Here is a 19,065-nt window from a genome sequence, read left to right as displayed (position 1 = left end):
GAATACTGAAAAAAATAAAATTAAATAAAAAAAAAAGAAAGGGTCACTTATTACAATGGAATAATAAACATAGCAATTAAAAATAGCTTAAAATAGGTATATAGTAGGTTTTCAGTGATTCAGAAATAAGATCAGTCATACATATGATGAGAAATAAGTCTGTTTACTTGGATAGTAAATATAGAAAGTATGACTTTGTCACTTAATAATCATGTGAATGTGGGACAATAGATCAATGTACATGAACTTTAGATTCCTCATTGGGAAAAAAATGGTGACTAATCATTGTTCTGCCTACCACATAGTATGAGTATTATAAAAACTGTAAAGCATTTTATATGTTAGAAGTTTGTCAGTGTTAGTAAATGATACTGATTTTTCAAACAATGCTGCTGTTCATAAGACATTTGCTTATATCTATTTAAAAATATTTCATATGTAGCATCATAAAGACCAAATATTGTATGTTGATCTTTATGACATTATAGGATGGGTCAGAATCTTCTCATTGCTCTGATAAGAAGAGTACAAAATGAGGGTGCCACATGCCTCAATAAGTTGTAATTTGGTGATTTAGAAGCATAGGTGCTTTCCACTTCAGGATTCCATTGCATTGCAAATAAGACCTTTTCTAAGCTCCCAAGAGTTACTGTGTTTGAAAGTGGAACTGCCCAGGGATAAAGTCAAAACATGAATTTTAGCAGTCAATAGATGCTAAGAACTTAGCTATGATTTCATATGATTTTCAAGAGCATTTCATATAGTAGTATTTTACATAGCAATGTTATCATCTATAATTTACATATGATGAAAATGAGGCTCAGTGGGATTAAATGGCTTACCCAAGGTCACATAATTGATCAGTGTTAGAGTTGGAATTGGAATCAAGGATATCAGATTCCTAGTCTCTTACTTGTACTTTCATCTCATGCTATAGACTCATGAGCCACTCAACTTGGTTTCCTGTCAAATAATCATAGTTCTTCATTTGTTAATTTCATGTAATAATTAATTTTTGACAAAACTATACTTATTTAAGTATACTGTTCTGTTTAAGCAGACTTCTGGATGCATTTAAAAAATTGTATCCTAATCATCATCAAAACCATTGTGATTATTGTCATTATCAGTGAATGTAGGAGGGTACAATGATGGTCTAATACAGATGCTGTCCCTGTCCATTACAAAGTTCATCATTTAAGCAATTAACGATACATATGTATACATGCAATGATGACAAGCTCTTTGACTCAGAGTTGCTGAGTACCAAGGAAGACTATCATAGGGAGAGTTGACAGATAAGGGAAGGCCTTCTTGAAGAAATAACATTTGGGCAAAGATTTGAAAAATAAGTTGATATTAACAAGACAAAATGAGAGGCATAAGCATTTCTTGGGATTAAGCAATAAGGTAAGCATGAGGGACTAAAAAGACACTAATATAGCTATATGGGAAGAAATGAGATGAGTAGGGGATGAGGTGAAGGACAATAGAGGCATGCCAGACCATGTGGAGCTTTCAGGTCACATTAGGTAATTTTTGTTGTTGTTGTTGTTTTACCCAAAGATCAGTTGAAAGCCACAGTGTTAATCAGGGCATATGATATAATCAGATTTTGACTTTTATTTTTTTTTATTTATTTTTTTTAAAGATTTTATTTATTTGTCAGAGAGAGAATGAGCACAGGCAGACAGAATGGCAGGCAGAGGCTGAGGGAGAAGCAGGCTCCCCGCTGAGCAAGGAGCCCGATGTGGGACTCGATCCCAGGGCGCCGGGATCATGACCTGAGCTGAAGGCAGTTGCTTAACCAACTGAGCCACCCAGGTGTCCCAGATTTTGACTTTTAAACAACTACTCTGGCTAGAGTGTATAGAATGAGGTGGAGGAGGATCAGCTATTGGATCAAGTAGACTAGTAAGGCAACTATTGTATTGTATTGCTACAATGCAGAGAAGAGATAAGGAAGGCTCAACTGAGGTTGTGGAGGGTGAGATGGAGAGAAATGGGCAGATTTTGGAAACATATGAGGGATGAAGTCAATAGGGCTTGGTGAAGAACTAAATATGGTGGGTGCTGGAGAAGGAGTCTTAGAGATGATGCCTTGGCTTTTGGTTGGCAACAATGAAACAGTCACAGTAGAATAGGAATGGATTTGGAGGAAGTATTAAAAGTTTGGTTTTGACATGGGGAATTTGAGGAGCATTTGAGACATTCAGCAGGAATTTTTTAGGAAGCAATTTGATATACAGGTCTGGATAGAATATATATATATTTGTGTGCTGTCTGTGTAGGAGGGTAACAGAAGGCATATACATGCAAAATATTGTCTAAGAGTATAGTATGAGAAGAAGAGAAAACCTAGAATGTAGCCTTTAGGAAATCTAACTTTTATAAGCCAGGTAGAGTAGGATATGCCTGCCAAGAAGACAGAATAGGAGGCAAGCTAGGAGTACACTGCATCATGAAATCAAGGAAGGAATGTACTTCAAGAGAGCAGGATGCTGTTGCTAGGGACAGAGAAGAGGAGGGAAATGGGGGAGTTGTTAATCGATGGGTATAAAGTTTCAGTGATGCAAGATGAGTAAGTCCTAGAGATCCACTATACAATATTGTGCCTATAGCTAACAATATTGTATTGCACACTGAAAATCTGTTAAGAGAATAGATCTCATCTTAAATCTTGTTACCACAATAAAATAAAAATAATTTTTAGGAAAGAAGGGAAAAGAGACCAATAATGTTCAGGGTCAAGGAAATGTTAAGCAGGATGATAGCAGAAAAATATCCTTTGGCCTTAGTTACAAGGAATTCATTGTAAGACTTGGTGGGAGCTGTTTCTGTGGATTGATAGAGCTGGAATCCAAGTTGAAAAGAGCTGAAAAAGTAAAACAAGGAGGCTGGGACACCTGGCTGGCTCAGTGTCTGCCTTCAGCTCAGCTCATGATCCTGGAGTCCTGGGATCTGATCTAGTCCAGCATCGCATCAGGCTCCCTGCTCAGCCAGGAGACTGCTTCTCCCTTTGCCCTTCAGCGTGTTCTCATGCTCTCTCTTAAATAATAAAAAAATATATAACAAAAAATCTTTTAAAAAATGAGGCAGCTGGGGCGCCTGGGTAGCTCAGTAGGTTAAAGCTTGATCGCAGGGTCCTGGGATCGAGCCCCACATTGGGCTCTCTGCTCAGTGGAGAGCCTGCTTCCCTTCCTCTCTCTGCCTGCCTCTCTGCCTACTTGTGATCTCTCTCTCTCTCTCTCTCTGCCTGCCTCTTTGCCTATTTGTGATCTCTGTCTGTCAAATTTTTTTAAAAAATGAGGAGCCTAGACTAGATCCCCTTTAAAGTGCCTTCCAACTTTAAAATAGTAAATGCTGTGATTTCATGCTGCTGGCCAGAGCTTCTCTTTGTCACAGGTTTCCCTACTCACCCTACTCCCGGCTAATAAGAAGACTCTACCATTGAATGAAATAATTTGCAAAGACCATATTACTTTAAGCACCATTACAACCTCAAACAAACTTGGGACAAATCTTCCCTTCTACGTTTACATATGTATTTTTTCTTTTTTTAAATTTTTATTTATTTATTTGACAAACAGAGATCACAAGTAGGCAGGGAGGCAGGCAGAGAGAGAGGGGGAAGCCGGCTCCCTGCTGAGCAGAGAGCCCCATGCTTGGCTCTATCCCAGGACCCTGAGATCATGACCTGAGCCGAAGGCAGAGGCTTAACCCACTGAGTCACCCAGGCGCCCTATTTTTTTCTTTTGAAAAGGATCTTTTTTTTTAATAAAGATTTTATTTATTTATTTGACAGAGAGAGATCACAAGCAGATGGAGAGGCGGGCAGAGAGAGAGAGAGAGAGAGGGAAGCAGGATCTCTGCCGAGCAGAGAACCCGATGCGGGACTCGATCCCAGGACCCTGAGATCATGACCTGAGCCGAAGGCAGCGGCTTAACCCACTGAGCCACCCAGGCGCCCTCTTTTGAAAAGAATCTTGAACACAAAAACTTCTTACATGATTTTCCCCATAGCACCAGTTGAAGAAACATATTTCCAAGATTTGGTTTTATTTTTTGGGTCAGGACTGCAGGGATAAAATCAGGTCTAGAGTTTCCATGTGGATGAATTTGGAAGTGAACAGATTCGAAGCTGCAGTCCAGGGTTGTCTCACACTACAATATACTATTTTCCTTTTAAATTGAATCACCTTTTCTGGGCTTTGAGAACTAAGAGAACACATCCAAAGAATTGATTTTGTATGTAAGCAGAATGCTTCGGCACTTGCTGCTTTTCATCTAAAGAGAGATTCCTATATTCTCACTCTCTTGGTAGGAAAGAAATCTAATAAAAGGTCATATAGACCATTGCTACTCAGAGTGAGATCAGTGGACCAGCAGCATCAACTTCAGCTAGGAATTTGTTAGAAATGCAGAATTTAAGGCACTACCTCAGACCTACTAGATCAGAATATGCATTTTAACAGGATCTTCAGGTGATTTATATTAACATTAAGAAGTGAAAAGAACTTGTGATTTTTTTTCTCAGAACCTACTTTTTAAAAATATAGAATCCTTTGTTACTCTGCTATAATATTTAATTAATCCAGGGACAGATTAGTCATTTATGGACTAAAAACTAATTATTTTGTTTTAAGATTAAGACCTGCAGCAGAGTGCCAAGGTGACTAAAGAGATATATTTTACAGGCAAATAGCTCATCAGCTCATGGTAGAACACATATTTTTCATTTCTCCTTACCAGAAGCTGCTATTTACTTGCATTGGACTATTTACTTTTCCTCTTTTAGTAATAATAATATTTGTAAATTTACTTTGAAATAGCAAGATAACCTGTCATGATTTTGTATAGGTTTTATAAACTTTCACTATTTTCTGTCTCTTTAGCCAGTTTAGGAGAACATCTACACTTTATTGCATGGCCCTCCTTGGTGGTTAACATCTGGAATGGACAGATGAAAACTCAACCCTCAGTCTCACCCTTCTTTTCTGTTTCTTACATGAAACCCTACTCTTAACCTTTAATCAGGGCAAAAAAAGATTGCTACTGCCCCCTGCTGGCTTGTTTTATTTTTCCTCCTCTACAAATTGAATAGGATGCCCAAGGATTTTGAGCCGCGGAAGAAAGCTCAGCGGAAGGGACTTTCCCTAGTAGAGAGGTAGAGATCCTTTGGGAACAGGCGGCTAAAATCAAACGAAAACACTCAAGGGGAGAAGAAGGCATAAAGGGCTTCTAAATTAAATTATTGATCTTCAAGAGCCTTTTTCTGCACACGGACTTATCTATACCAAGGGAATGTCCCCTTCTCTGCAACACAGGACTCTGCTTTTGCCTTTAGGTTCCACTGACAAGGAGTGAACTACCCACTCCCCTATTATAATTTCAGTACTCTGGATTCTGTTTTCTGCTTCCCCCAATTCCCCTTTCCCACTTCTTGACCGTATTCCCTTTCCTGCTTCAAACTCCCGTCCCGCCCACCTACCAACAGACTCATTTCTAGGGGTCAGACCCTAATCTCCTTCACCCTCCCTGTCTACCCTGACCTCTGTTCTCTCCTGATTGTCATCGCACCCCCCCTTTAGCACCCTTCCCCTGAACAGAAAGCCACTCTTTGCCTTTGAACATCAGGCTTGTCCCTTCTTGAATGCCTCTCCCCGACCCCCGCCCCAAGCGACTGAAAAAGGAAACATGCGCACTTCAGAGCTAGGAGCTGTCCGAGTGCTGAAATTTATAGGCTGGGTAAGATCACGTCTCCCGTCTCTTTCTGTAGCTCTCATTCCAGCACAGGATCTCAGCAATTTTGCCCTCTTCCCCCGTGCCCTCTCTAGCGCGCAGAGTCCTTTCTTCTCTCTCATTTACAACTTCTTTTAAAAAGAGAACATTTTCTAGAGAAAAGGGATTTGCTAAACAGAAAGGACATAAAACAAAAGCCACAGCAACCCGACTTCCAGCATGGCATTGTCACCAGCCCCCTTTGCATGGTGATGCGATTAGGGTAGCGGCATTTTTATTATTCAGGAAAAGCAGCTGGGGAATCCATCAGTTCTAAGGCTTTGTCTTTCCTCGGTTAACTGATGGTCCTGAGCCCCGGTTTGACCTGACCATGATGCCTAGGACTGGCACTTTTTGTTTTTTCTCAGCAAACTGTACAAACCCAAATCTCTTTTTGATTTTCAAGGAAACTAGATTCCTGCCAGATTTCGAATCTGGACAATAAATAGATACTTTGTCCTAGCTTCTTTCTGGAATCATTTCGGAGATATTTTCCACAAGCATCACAGAAACAGGAATGAACCGGCAGCTAGTGAACATTTTGACAGCCTTGTTTGCATTTTTCTTAGAGACAAACCACTTCAGGTAGGTGAAACGACTTTGCATGCTGATATTTTCCCCCATGAAAACTGTTTGAAAGAGAACGTGTCATACATTTTTATCTATTTTTCTATGCCCTGGACCATATTATTTTAATTTTAAAGAGGAGAGTTATATTTCTTTTGTTCTTTTAAAAGGCGTAATTATGGTGGGAGGGTGGTAAATTTTCAAAGGCAAGTTTTATGATCCATAACCCCACTCTATGCATTTCAACACATTTTCACAGGCAATGTGATATTAAGGAAGTCTAATGAGTTGCATGCTCTTTACATTTCTATATAATGATGATTTTTTTTTTTTGCTTTCAAATTCCTCTGAAAGTCATTTAAAATGGTTATTGGATGCAATGCTTCTCATATGGTGGAAGTGATTGGATTAATTTACAAGGAGCATGCTCATTTTATATAAAATATAAAAGAACCCTAATTCTTAGTCAACTTGAAACTTCTATTGTATTTCAGCAACTAGATGCATACTATGAGCACTACAATTCAGGAAATTTCTTGAAACCTCAAAAATATTTAAAATCTCATTTTACCACTATGTTCCATTGCTCAGTATATTTGGAAACTGAATGCCTACCAAAATTTAATTAATATGACATGTTTGTATTTATCTCTGCATGAGAAATGGACTGTGCATAATTAAAATAAGTGGCAAATCATTATTTGCATGTATGTATTTTCTACCTAGTTTATAAGTTGTCAAATCAGTTTATACTTCAAATTATCAGATGATTACCAGTAAGTGAAATAGCCATCCTAATGGCAGAGGTTCTAAGATAGCATAGAGACAGGAGATGTTCATACCACAAAGTGTAGGACTCTTCATTTAATTTTCACTAGATTTTATGGTATTTTTTTTACAGAACCAAGAGAGATGGAACATATAGCTAATGTTACGAGTACTGGGAAAACCCACTATGTTCCTTTCAGGTTCACACCTACTATGATTAAGAAAAACCGTAGGCTGGGTTTCATTAGAAGCATCATCATCATCATCATCATCATCATCACCTTCATTACCACCACCACCACCATCATAATTAAATAATACTTGATTAATCAGATGAATCTGCATATGGGAATGTGAGTATTTTTAGATGATTGTATCAATTTTTAACTCCTACCAAATGTTTAAATCCTCTGCACTTAATATTTTGCATTTAATACTACTTTGAAAAACTGGCAAAAATGTGGTGTTTTCTCAGTGACAGAATTAACAAGATTGTTTGTTAAACTATTAAAAATAAAGCTTGTAAAATATTAGCCTTAGGGAAGAAATAGACATTCAGTCAACCACTATGTATTCTGAAAGAATTCATTTCACTACAAACCAAATAGGCTCTTTTTATAAGCCCTTTAAGGAAAATGAAAATATGAGAAATTTTCCAATCACATTTAGTGTTTGTGATAATGCAGAAGAGAAAATGATTTGGAAGTTCTTTTTCATGACTACTTTACTGGAGAGTGAACAATTTAAATGTTAATATATAAATAACATCTGATAAAATAATAGAAGTACAGACATAGTTATTGTTGACCTATTTTAGAATGAAGTTAAATTTTCAAGTGAAGCCTTTCTTTTAGACAATGCATTGAAAATTAATAGTTGATAGCTGGAATAGAATCTAGCAGGTGAGAAAATAAGCAATGGAATAATTAGTTCACTGTTTACTTTGTTCTGCCCATCTTATTATATATTTCCAATAAAAAGTAGAGGATTTATATTAAGGGCTAAAATCCTGGAAGAATTGTTTGAGAGTCATGGGGGAATGATTTTAAGACAATCACATTTTAGAAATTATCATCTTCATTTCTCTGATGAGTCTAGAAAGAAACAGCTTTAACTATATGTCCATAAAATCTACAAAATAAGCTATGCATGTAGTATCATCTTAAACATCTTTATGGCTATAGTTTGGACATTTGGGAGATATGACTCAGGATTTCTAACTCTCATCATTTAAAGTTAACTTTAGAGAATGTACAAATTCTGAAGTTGGCCAAAGAGTTTTTAATTTTCTTTTTCTTCTTACTAACATAACACATATATTAACAAAACATGATGTCAAACATTCTGTGAGCCTTAGCTCTCAGGCATCGAAAATGAAATTGTTGCTAAAAAAAAGTTAATGATGTGTTTAGGACGGCTTTCTGCAAAGACCATGACTCCAGGTCTGGAAAACAACCTTCGCAGACCCTATCACCTTCAGATTTCTTGGACAAATTAATGGGAAGGACATCAGGATACGATGCAAGAATCAGGCCAAATTTTAAAGGTAGGCTCCAATTAAATTTATGTTAAGCCTATGGGAAATCTAGGTGTTTGAATAAACTGAAATAAGTTTTAAGGGCTTTTTATCATAAAATAATGTAGTATTCATTTCATTTGGCATTCTTTTGAGATAGCCAATTTAATAGTTTAAATTTTATATATTGTTTGCCTCTTTTGAAAACTTTCCTCATTAGTATTCTATTCCACAAAGAAAACTTATGTCAGAGATTATTGCTACATTCCCTTTTTTGATCCTAAGTGGGAGTATGACTGGAAATGACTCCAAGAGTAAATGATGGATTTGACTTATATGTGTGTCTACCAGGAATCATTCAAGATTCAATAATTATTCAAAATCTTTGGTTTCCGTTTTGAATACCTACTCCCAAAGTGAAGTTTGAATCTCGATATAAAACATGTCATTTTACACACTTTCAGGCCTCTCTCATTTCTCAACATTGTGGCAAGAGGCTCTAATTGAATACATCAGAAATTTTTGGTTTTCTTTTGTTTAAACATTTTAATTGTTTATTTGAAATTGTTTATTTAAAATTAACAAATACAGAATTGTAAAATACACATGTCAAAGATGGTGGATACTTTGTTCAATTGGAAGAAAACCAAAAAGTTTGATATTTTTGTTTATTTAATGTTATAAAAATGTAATTAATCATCTGTATAAATTATTTCTTATCTATTTTGATTTATTTTTATACTAAATAAGAACCAATTATTAATGAATGAATTATTTTTGATGTTTTAATTTCTAAATACATATTTTAAACAATTGCATTTTATCTTGTAATTTAACATAATGCATTGTGGAGTGCTTATAATATTTTACAAAAGAAGAATCTTATAATATTCTAGATATTATGTTGTAATTCCATTGCTTTGGTTTTGCTTATTAGCGACTTAATTGGATTGCTTTGAGTTTTGATTAATTTTTACTATTGGCAAATATGAGCATGAAAATTAAATTCTAGATTCATTTCAGCTTTAAATGCTACAAACCTGAATATACCCAGCTAAGGGCACATTTATAAAGAGTTATGTCATAATTTTGACAAAACAAGTATTTCTGATTTATAGAGTATTTCCAAAAGAAACAACAGAACTAAATTCAAAGCTTGATATTCCTGAAAACAATTTTCATGCTTATCCCATTTCATACTAATTTTGTAGTCATTGCTTTGGAAGTCAATATTTGAAATAAAATCCTATGAGCAACATATTGAGAATGAGCTTTCAATGGGACCATTCTTACATTTATTCACTTAGTCATTCAATAACTTCTGAGTCTGAACTATATGGGAAGTCAACTACTGCATGCATTGAAAAGTTGAGAGATGAAACAGGTTTGGGTGCTATTGTAAAAAATTTTAGTGGGGAGGGTGGATGTTACATGAATATTTATAAAGTAATATATATTATGAGACAGAAATAGTTAAGTAGTTAATAGTTAAGTAACATGAGGAAGTACAGATAAAATGCTACAGGATTCCAACAAATGAAGAGATGATTTCCTGTTAAGCTATTCATGGAAAGTTTCATAGAGAAGGCCCAGAGATGGAAAATCATTTCAAACTTATGTGGAGCTTGTTTAATAGCAGCTTTTATTCATTATTTTCTAGAAGTCACTTTCAAAAGGGGAGAAAAATGCAGAGTAATAAACAAATACCCATCTTGCCATTTGCTACTTTAAATGACCACATAGAATAAGCAATCAGTTTCACACAGCTTTTTTTTTCTCATTCTTCTGGGGATGTCCCCCTTTGGAAACAACATTTCTCATGATTCTAAAGAATAAATAAATGGAGAGATTATCAAGTATAGGAAAGCATGGCCATGTTTTTGAGATTTTTTTCACTGCTTAAAGACCTGAACACAGGATGTTTTAAAGACTTATAAAAGGGAAATGGGGTAGATTTCCTTTAAGATTTGAACATTAATGAATTTCACTGAGTTTTGTCTCCCACTCCCTTTAACTCTTCACCTCAATGAACCCTCATCCTCTTTCATAAATTTTATTTACATGAACCATTTATAGAAGATTAATTACATAACAGCTCCCACAATTCTCTTTATTCAGGGAATCTTGGCTCTTCCTGGATATAAAACATTCCCCATCATTTTAGAGTAAAATAATTCTCACTCCTTGGTATTCCCATTGAAACTTCATATGTCTAATATGGTTCTTTTGCATATTTATGTTTTACCAACCCACCCCACACTGCATCTGAGAGGGGAGGGTTGTATATAGAGTTATATATAGAGAGTGTTATATATATGCACACACAGACAAACACAAATATGCACACATACACAATGTAGTTAAAAGAAGTCATCTTTTCTCTGGAATGAAGATATAAGGACCAAGAAAGAGAGGAAAATGTAGATCATTTATGAAGATTAGTGCAACCAATTAGTTGTAGTAGACGTTGAGGGTAGGAACTTTTGAGGAACCAACCAGTGGTCACAGTGACTAGCAAAGATGATCTTAGTTGAGCTGAGGAGAAAGAAATAAAAGAGATCATAGGGAACTTGTAACAGTGAGGAGGCTAGGAAGAACACTATAGACTTATTGTAACTTACTATGGTTGATTAGCAATGTACCAATGAGAAATTTTATATAGTAGGTAGAAATGAAGGATGATTAGGAAATGTGACTGTTTCTAGACAGTGACAGGCATGCTGTAAATGCTAAAAACCAAATGGCTATGAAAACAATAAACATGATGATGATGATTATTTTGAAAACAACAATAATAGTAATTAATAGGAGGACAGAAGGGCAAGATTTGACCACAAAAATAAAAGCAAGAGTGAAATATGGGTGATTGAGGTACAAGAAATGGCTTTTCTAGATGTCTTATTAAATATTAGTTCTTCTCTGTTTTCCTTGCTGCCATACACTGGCAAGGGAAAAGGAAATGCATATGCATAATTTTTCTTATTGGAAGGAATCTTTCCTGTATACTTTCAAATCAATAAAATATTTCATGTCTATTCCATAACCCTGATGGCCTCTGAAAGATGTCATAATGAGCATCTATACAAGAAGGAAAATGGATGTAAGCTAGAAAAGGGGACCAGAAATGAATCAGACTTAGGCTCTATAATTGAGAGCCATTCTTAGAAACTACAGGGAAAAAATAGCTTTTCTGATGTGCTGAAGCACAAGTGTATAAACAAAGTCATGAGTCAGATTTGCCAGTTGCATTCCATCTAAAAGATCCATAGAGACCTGGGTCAGATCTTGTCAAAACACAAATTTTCAAAATCTTCAGTTCAGATGAAAACACAAGCTAAGTCCATTCACAATTACCTGGTTCTGAAACCATGGTAAATATTGATTCTGTGTTAACAGAGGGGCCACTTTCCCCACTTGGGTGATTTGTCTCATTGTCCGTTGATTTACCATGGTGTACTCCATCATCGTATCAGATACTCCTTTGTCAGTGTTATTGCATCTTGAGAATGCCACTTTAAACATTAAGCTTTTAAGGAGGCCAAATGAAATGCTCAAACCTGGGCAAAATACATTAGTTCTGATTCTGTCTGTTTGAAACAAAGCCTTTATCTATTTTAATGAAATTTTCTTTGAAAATAAAATTAGAGTTATATCCTAAATTTCATCCCAATGTGAATAAATACGTTCCACTATAGCATTCATTTTGGAATAGGATCTGGAATGGATGATGCCAGGAGATAATTATTCACTCCACTTCTTTGTGCATGCCATGCACACTAATTTTTTTCTATGTCTGGAGACCTAAATTTGAAAGTGTGATGTGTGACATTAAAACCTACATTTGCATGCAATATGGTTTCCTTCATTTTCTAAGGAGTTATCAGCTCAAGAGGTGTTTCAGATACAAGTAGAAATAGGCCCACTTTCAAAAAACTAGAGGTTCAGGTTTCTTCCCTTGGAAATTCTATTTATTATCTGTAGCCAAGTGGAGCTCAAGCTCAAATGTTGTGCTTGCCAATCCCTGTAGGGGGTGGCTTGAGCACAAATGTCCAGCAGGGACATTTGGAAAGGGTGATTCTCTCAGTTAGGGATAATGCAGCCCCAGCATGATCATTTCTTTGATCACCCTGGTAGATGCGGGCATCAGGTGTTACGATGTTTTCCGAGAAAAAGAATAGAATGCTTGCAAGTATCAGAAATATTTGACTTGAGTGCAGGAAGTTGCAGAAAGAGTGTAGCCATTTTAGAACAAGACAATAGGAGATAGAAAGGAGAAAAGTATTATTGACATGAAAGACTGGAGGTAACAAAGGGAAATTTACATATGACAGTTTTGTTCAGAAATGACGTTGATGAAGATTTTTGAACATCTGAAATCCATTAGCTGTGTCACAATCTAGCCTTTCTCTGATGTATGGACACCAACGAACACATTTGTATATACTAGGCTTCTACTATTGGCCTACAAGGTGCTTGTAGTATGAGGTGACATCAGGAAGGAGACGTCTATAATATTCTAATAGGCTCTGGCAAAGTAAATGCTTTCCAGTCTGTGGTGACAGAGTAATATAGTGGAAAGGGTCCTAGACTTGGATTCAGAAAACCCAAGTTCATGTCCATTTTGAGAAAAGATATCTTCACCTTTCCATGCCTTATGTTTTCTTCTATCTTTGCATTTCAGTTGTTCTGAGCATCAAATGAGATCATGCATCTGAATGATTTGTCTTTAACTATTAAGTTTATTGCAAATAATTTGAATTATCAGTCCCTATTACTAGCCCCTCATTTCTCTTTTGTAACTGGCACTGATGATATATTGTCAAAGCTAACCCTTTATGGTGGTTGGGATCTTATAATTGCTTGATTTTTTTTTATGGTATAAAAACAAGTCAGAAAAGTTCAGTACCTTAGAATCCTATTGCAGTAATCAGAACATAGACGTCATGTGTCTCAGCTGGTGCTCCTTTTATTCGATTGGTGGAAAGATTTCCAACCTGAAAGAGCTATTTCATATTCCTAAACAAAGAGGGAGCCATTTGTGAGAAGGAATTATCTTTATCCATTCAAATCCCATCCCTGATTATTTCCTTGGACTCATTTTTAAATGAACCAAGGAAAAGAAAGAACCAATTTTACTTAGTCCTAGAAAGAAGGACCCTAAACTTAACTGAAGATATATAACTGTCATTTCTTATATAATTTCTTGTCCAGTTATTGCACTTGCAAGGGTCACTGCACAAGCATGCAGAATTGATTTTTTATTTTAGAGTAAGTATTTTGAAGAGAACATTTGATCTCTACAACATGGCAGGTTAAGAGCAATAGAAATGGAAGCTCATAATTTAGTTTTTGAGAATGTATTGCTTTGCTCCTTGGTTGATTCTAGGTAAATTTATATCCTTAATTTCATAATGAAAGAGCTTAAACATTTTGTCCTAATCTCTATAGTGCTTGCTTGTCCACCTTGAAGGACAATTCTGTACATTTTACTGATAATCAGAGACTTCATTTAAAAAAAAAAAAAACAGATAATGTGTCCACTTAGGGTTATCAGCTTTAGAGTGTGAAAAAAAATCATCATTTGTTTGTTCTTGGTAGTGTTGAATTTTTTTTTTTTTTTTTTTGGTGTGTTGGATATACATGTTTGGAATAGGGTCTTAAAAATGGAAATATAGTTGACCAAACCTCATAACAACAAGGTCTTTGGAAGCGTCTGGGTTCTCTTTGGAGTTAACATGCGTGAGACTGTCCTGACACACAGCATTTTCTCACTGACTTTTTTCTTGAGAGGGCTACTCTGGACACTTGTGACTGATTGCAGACATTTTTCAACATGTGAAATGCACTAAAGGAAGGAACTTCACAAAAGGAATAGGTCTTTAAGTGATATTCTTAAGTGAGCAGGACATTTAAAAATAAAGTCACTGGTTACCCTCTTGGAGTCTAGTCTGGCTAGCCAACCAAATGTGGTCACGGGGCAAGTACAAGAGAAAAGCTGGACACTGCCTTGGACTCATGCCCTGGCTTGTGTACCCACCATATCCTTATGAACGTGACTATATCAAATGGTGTCTCTATTTTCTTAACACATTTATCCAAGAGGCCAAAATCCTGGATCGAGTCAAAATATGGAAAGACAATGGGCAATTACCACGAATGTGACTGCCTAAGTTTTGTTTTCTTTTTTTTTTTTTAAGATTTTATTTATTTATTAGAGAGAGAGAGAGAGCACAAACAGGGGGAACAAGAGAGGGAGAAGCAGGTTTCCCACTGAGCAGGGAGTCCAATGCGGGACTCAGTCCCAGAACCCTGGGATCATCACCTGAGCTGAAGGCAGACACCAACCGACTGAGCCACCCAGGCACCCTCTAAGTTTGTTTTTGATTTCTTCTTTTTCTCTGATGGGGGGTGGCATATTTTCTTGAGGAAAAATAAGCTACACCTGCCCATGCATTTTCTTTTTTTTTCTTTTTCTTAAATTTTTTTAAGGATTTTATTTATCTATTTGACAGACAGAGATCACAAGTAGGCAGTGAGGCAGGCAGAGAGAGAGGGAAGCAGGCTCCCTGCTGAGCAGAGAGCCCAACGCGGGGCTCGATGCCAGGACCCTGAGATCATGACCTGAGCCGAAGGCAGAGGCTTAACCCACTGAGCCACCCAGGTGCCCCTACCCATGCATTTTCAAAGCAACAGAATAAATCTGTGGCAAGGGAGCATCTATATGGGCACAAAAAAATTACCCATAATGGTTTACATCTTTATATTGCAGTCTAAACACAATTCATTTGTTTGTTCCTCTTAAATAGTGAGTAATTACTATGTGCCAGGTGCCATGTTACTTGCTAAGTATACAGTGGTAAACAAAAATTCAAGCTTTTAAATGTCTGTTTTTACTTCACTAAAAACTGGAATATAATTTGTAAATTGAATTCTGTATCATCCAGGACCTCTGCAGGAAAGAAATGGCACACTTTAATGGGGTATGAGAGGGTTTGGAAAACCAATCCCCCAAAAGAGATTTTAGTACTTCAAGACCTGAAGAGGCAAGGGAGGGAATGGTCACCAGAAAGTAGAGAATGTGGCTATACAGACAGACCACCTAATGAGATCTGTGGAGCAATGTAGTCAATCAGTGCTGTCCTAGCAGGGAGAAAGCTAGAGAATAAATATTTAGACCTCACTTTCCTCCTGTATTTCATTTTCTTGTGGGAGTCTCATTGGCCAAATGCAATTAGAAGTCAGAGAGCAAGGGAGCTCAAAGGTGCAAACTCAAAACGTCAGCTTCCCAAGGTACAGAGAAGAACAGGAAAGAGAAGAGCATGTCTCTGGACAGGAAATGGAAGATAACAATACAAAACCAACATAAGAGCAAAGACATCCCTCAGTCTTCAGATGGTGGACCAGACATCTCCAAAAATGATAATCAGTTTAGTTAGTCTTCCTTTATCATCAGTCTTGGGAAAGAAGGAAAGTGAGAGAGGGGTATTGTTGGGATAAATTATCCCAATATTTACTGATACCTTCAGAGGGAGAGAAGAGAGATGAAGATAATGTAAGGTGATAGTTCCTTCTCCTAAACAGACATCTGAAAGAGGTGCAATCAATGGAATGGTATGTGTGCATATGTGTGTGTGTGTGCGTGTCTGTGTGTGAGAGAGAGAGACAGAAAGCTTTCTGCACAGTATATGAAAATAATTAATGTAGTTTCCTGTCTATCTAATATGTGTCTACATTTGCCAATACTTTATTGTTGTGCTTGCCCCATGGCAATCCTCTCCAGGCTCCTTCTGCCGGCTGTGTTGTGGGCTTAGATTTGAGCTCAAGACATAATGCCAAGTCTCTTTGGGGCAGCATTTCTGAGACACATGCTTTCCCTCTGTGCTCTTCTGTTCTACACAGAGCAGTAGAGAGTCAGAAGAAGAAAAGATTTGGTGGAGGTTAGAAGAGCACGAAGACCAGGAGCAGAGAAATGGCAAAGCTGAAGGAACAGTTGCTTGTTTTGCACTCCTTGGTGGTTTGATTACTGCACCTGAAATACAGCTACTTATCATGGCAAGTCTGCCACTTTAGGAAGATCTCAGAACCACTTTGCCATGTAATTTTTCTTTTATTTTTAAAACCCAAGTGTATATAGAAGATAATATAATCTATCATTTTCTGAATTATTTACATTTAAATACTTCAAGATGTTGATTTCTAAGAACCACTTCATGTTTAAGAAGGCAGTTGAGATTTCTTTTGCCAGGTTTTCTCTTAGAAAAAAGCATTTTTTGGCCTCCCAAATATATTCAGGAAACAAGGGGTCAATGTATTTAGCTTTGAACCTCAAAGTCTCTGAAAAGTGAATGATACACACATGTGGCAAACCACACTGTAGCAACTCATTAGATGTATTTAATAAATACAGTGTGAAATACTCACAGTGGAATTCTTATATTCTACTTTTTGCTTTGCGTTAACTCTGGTTTTAGTACTTCAGTGTTGTGTAGACTATGTGATGTCTTTCTCAAACAATGCTTTTCAGAACACCTGTTCCAGAGCCACCTGAGTCCTGTTAAAAAAGCACATACCTGGGCCCCACACTGCCCCAGCTCTACCCCTCCAGAACTGCTGAATGATGGGATCTTAAAATATTCACTTGAACAAATTCATAACTCCTCACACCTTAAGCACTATAAGGCCAGAATGAGAAAATTTTGCTCTTGTGTCTGAAGGATAATATCTTTCTTGTAGTATTTTTCCCAAGATACTCTATGCCAGGGATTGCCTTACCAAATAAAGGGGGGGGGGTGAAATACCACAGGTGGAAAAAAAATGTAAACTGAGACTCATGAGGACTGGTTGTAATTCTAGTTTTGTCAGCTGTAACCTGGAGCACACCACCTAACCTTTCTAGGATTCATTTTTGTCACCTCCAAAAATAAAGGACTTGGGGCAAGATGTCTTTGTCACTTCCAACATTGATAGTCCCTGGTCTTTATATTCTAAATTAAAATTCTGTGTCTGTCCTTTTATAAATTATTAATTCACCTACAGAAGAGCTTGGATACATCCAATTTTCCTAGGGAATTGGTCTTTCCTCTGAGAAATATTAATTCTGTCCAGATTTTTTTTCCGTTGCTCATTTCTTATTTCAATTCCCAATATTTCAAGGATGATCATTATTCTATGGAAAGACTCTGGAAACTTACAAGGGGATTACTGAAGAAATAAGCCATTTACATTTTTGTCTTGCATTTAGTTTGGTGGTAGCAAATTCACATACAGAGACTGCTTCTGGGAAAAGTAGCTGCCATGTTTCTTTAGTTCAGCATCTGGCCAAAAATGTTTCTCAAAACATTAGTCCCACAAAATGTTCTCAGATAAAAGGTTTAAAATAGAAAAATGGATATTTTTAATAAATAAGAATGTGAAATTTTACAAAACATCCTCTGAGAGAGTCCCAATATCCACTAACATATTAAAAGTTTAGAGAAAACTTGCAGTAAAAATACACAAATATTTTTAAAACTTTTTTTACATAGGTGCTTATCCTATACTTATTTGATCATGGATTTCTTAAATGAGTAACATTCTGGGGAACTGGGGTTTCATGGAATACCTTTTGGAAAATGTGGTCTTGGTAAAATCCATAAATCTAAATGATTTTTTTTGCCCTGAAAATTGATGATGATGATGGGAAACCTATAATGCTCTGCTGGAAAGACAATATCCATAAGAGTGAGAGGGCCTCTGCATTCAGTAAATGTGGCTTTCATTTTGATACATGGTCAACATTAGCATTGTGCTGCCACAAGAGAATTACTCTACTAGTTAAAATATTATTGCAGGTTATTTATCTCTTGCTTCATTTACATGAATAAATGAGCGAACAGAGGCATTTTGAAAAAAACAAACATCGAAGACAAAAGAAACTACATTAGTTGATCTGATAATCATCTGTTTTAGTCTTTATGATTTTTTTTCTTTTTTTTAAATTTTTTATTTATTTGACAGAGAGAGAGAGATCACAAGTAGGCAGAGAGGCAGGCAGAGACAGGAGGAAGCAGGCTGACTGCTGAGCAGAGAGCCCGATGTGGGGCTCGATCCCAGGACCCTGAGATCATGACCTGAGCCGAAGGCAGAGGCTTAATCCACTGAGCCACCCAGGTGCCCCAGTCTTTATGATTCTTGAATGCCGAATGACCAATGCACATTTAAACAAGTGACTTTTAACCTTGAACTAAAGACATTTCTTCAGCAGGCTATGACAAAGTTTTATGCCTGTATGAGGAATTTCCTTTTGGATTGCCATCTTCTCTTTCAGGCAGTTTTCCAAGATGGATAAATCTTAAGGTTATATAATTTCCATCCAACTGTTTATTTAGAATTTTTTCCCATCACCTCCTTGAAATGAAATTTTTCAAATTTGAATCCATACTAAAAAAAACTCA

General features: G+C 36.6%; 2 protein-coding genes across 3 annotated transcripts in view; one reads left to right on the top strand and one right to left on the bottom strand.

Moving 5' to 3' along the window:
* Positions 1–19,065, bottom strand: part of FANCB (FA complementation group B) — a 385,712-nt gene that overhangs the window by 33,734 nt on the left and 332,913 nt on the right. The gene's annotated exons all lie outside the window — the stretch shown is intronic.
* GLRA2 (glycine receptor alpha 2) overlaps positions 5,760–19,065 on the top strand; it is a 192,880-nt gene continuing 179,574 nt past the window's right edge. For both annotated transcript variants that reach the window (XM_047715295.1, XM_047715294.1), the window contains exons 1-2: positions 5,760–6,366; positions 8,529–8,662. In XM_047715295.1, the coding sequence (XP_047571251.1) occupies positions 6,299–6,366; positions 8,529–8,662 (202 nt within the window). In that variant the 5' untranslated portion in view covers positions 5,760–6,298. The remainder of the gene's footprint in view (positions 6,367–8,528; positions 8,663–19,065) is intronic.

Source organism: Lutra lutra, chromosome X (assembly GCF_902655055.1).
Source record: "Lutra lutra chromosome X, mLutLut1.2, whole genome shotgun sequence".
NCBI lineage: Eukaryota > Metazoa > Chordata > Mammalia > Carnivora > Mustelidae > Lutra > Lutra lutra.
This window is presented reverse-complemented; position numbering and strand designations above follow the sequence as displayed.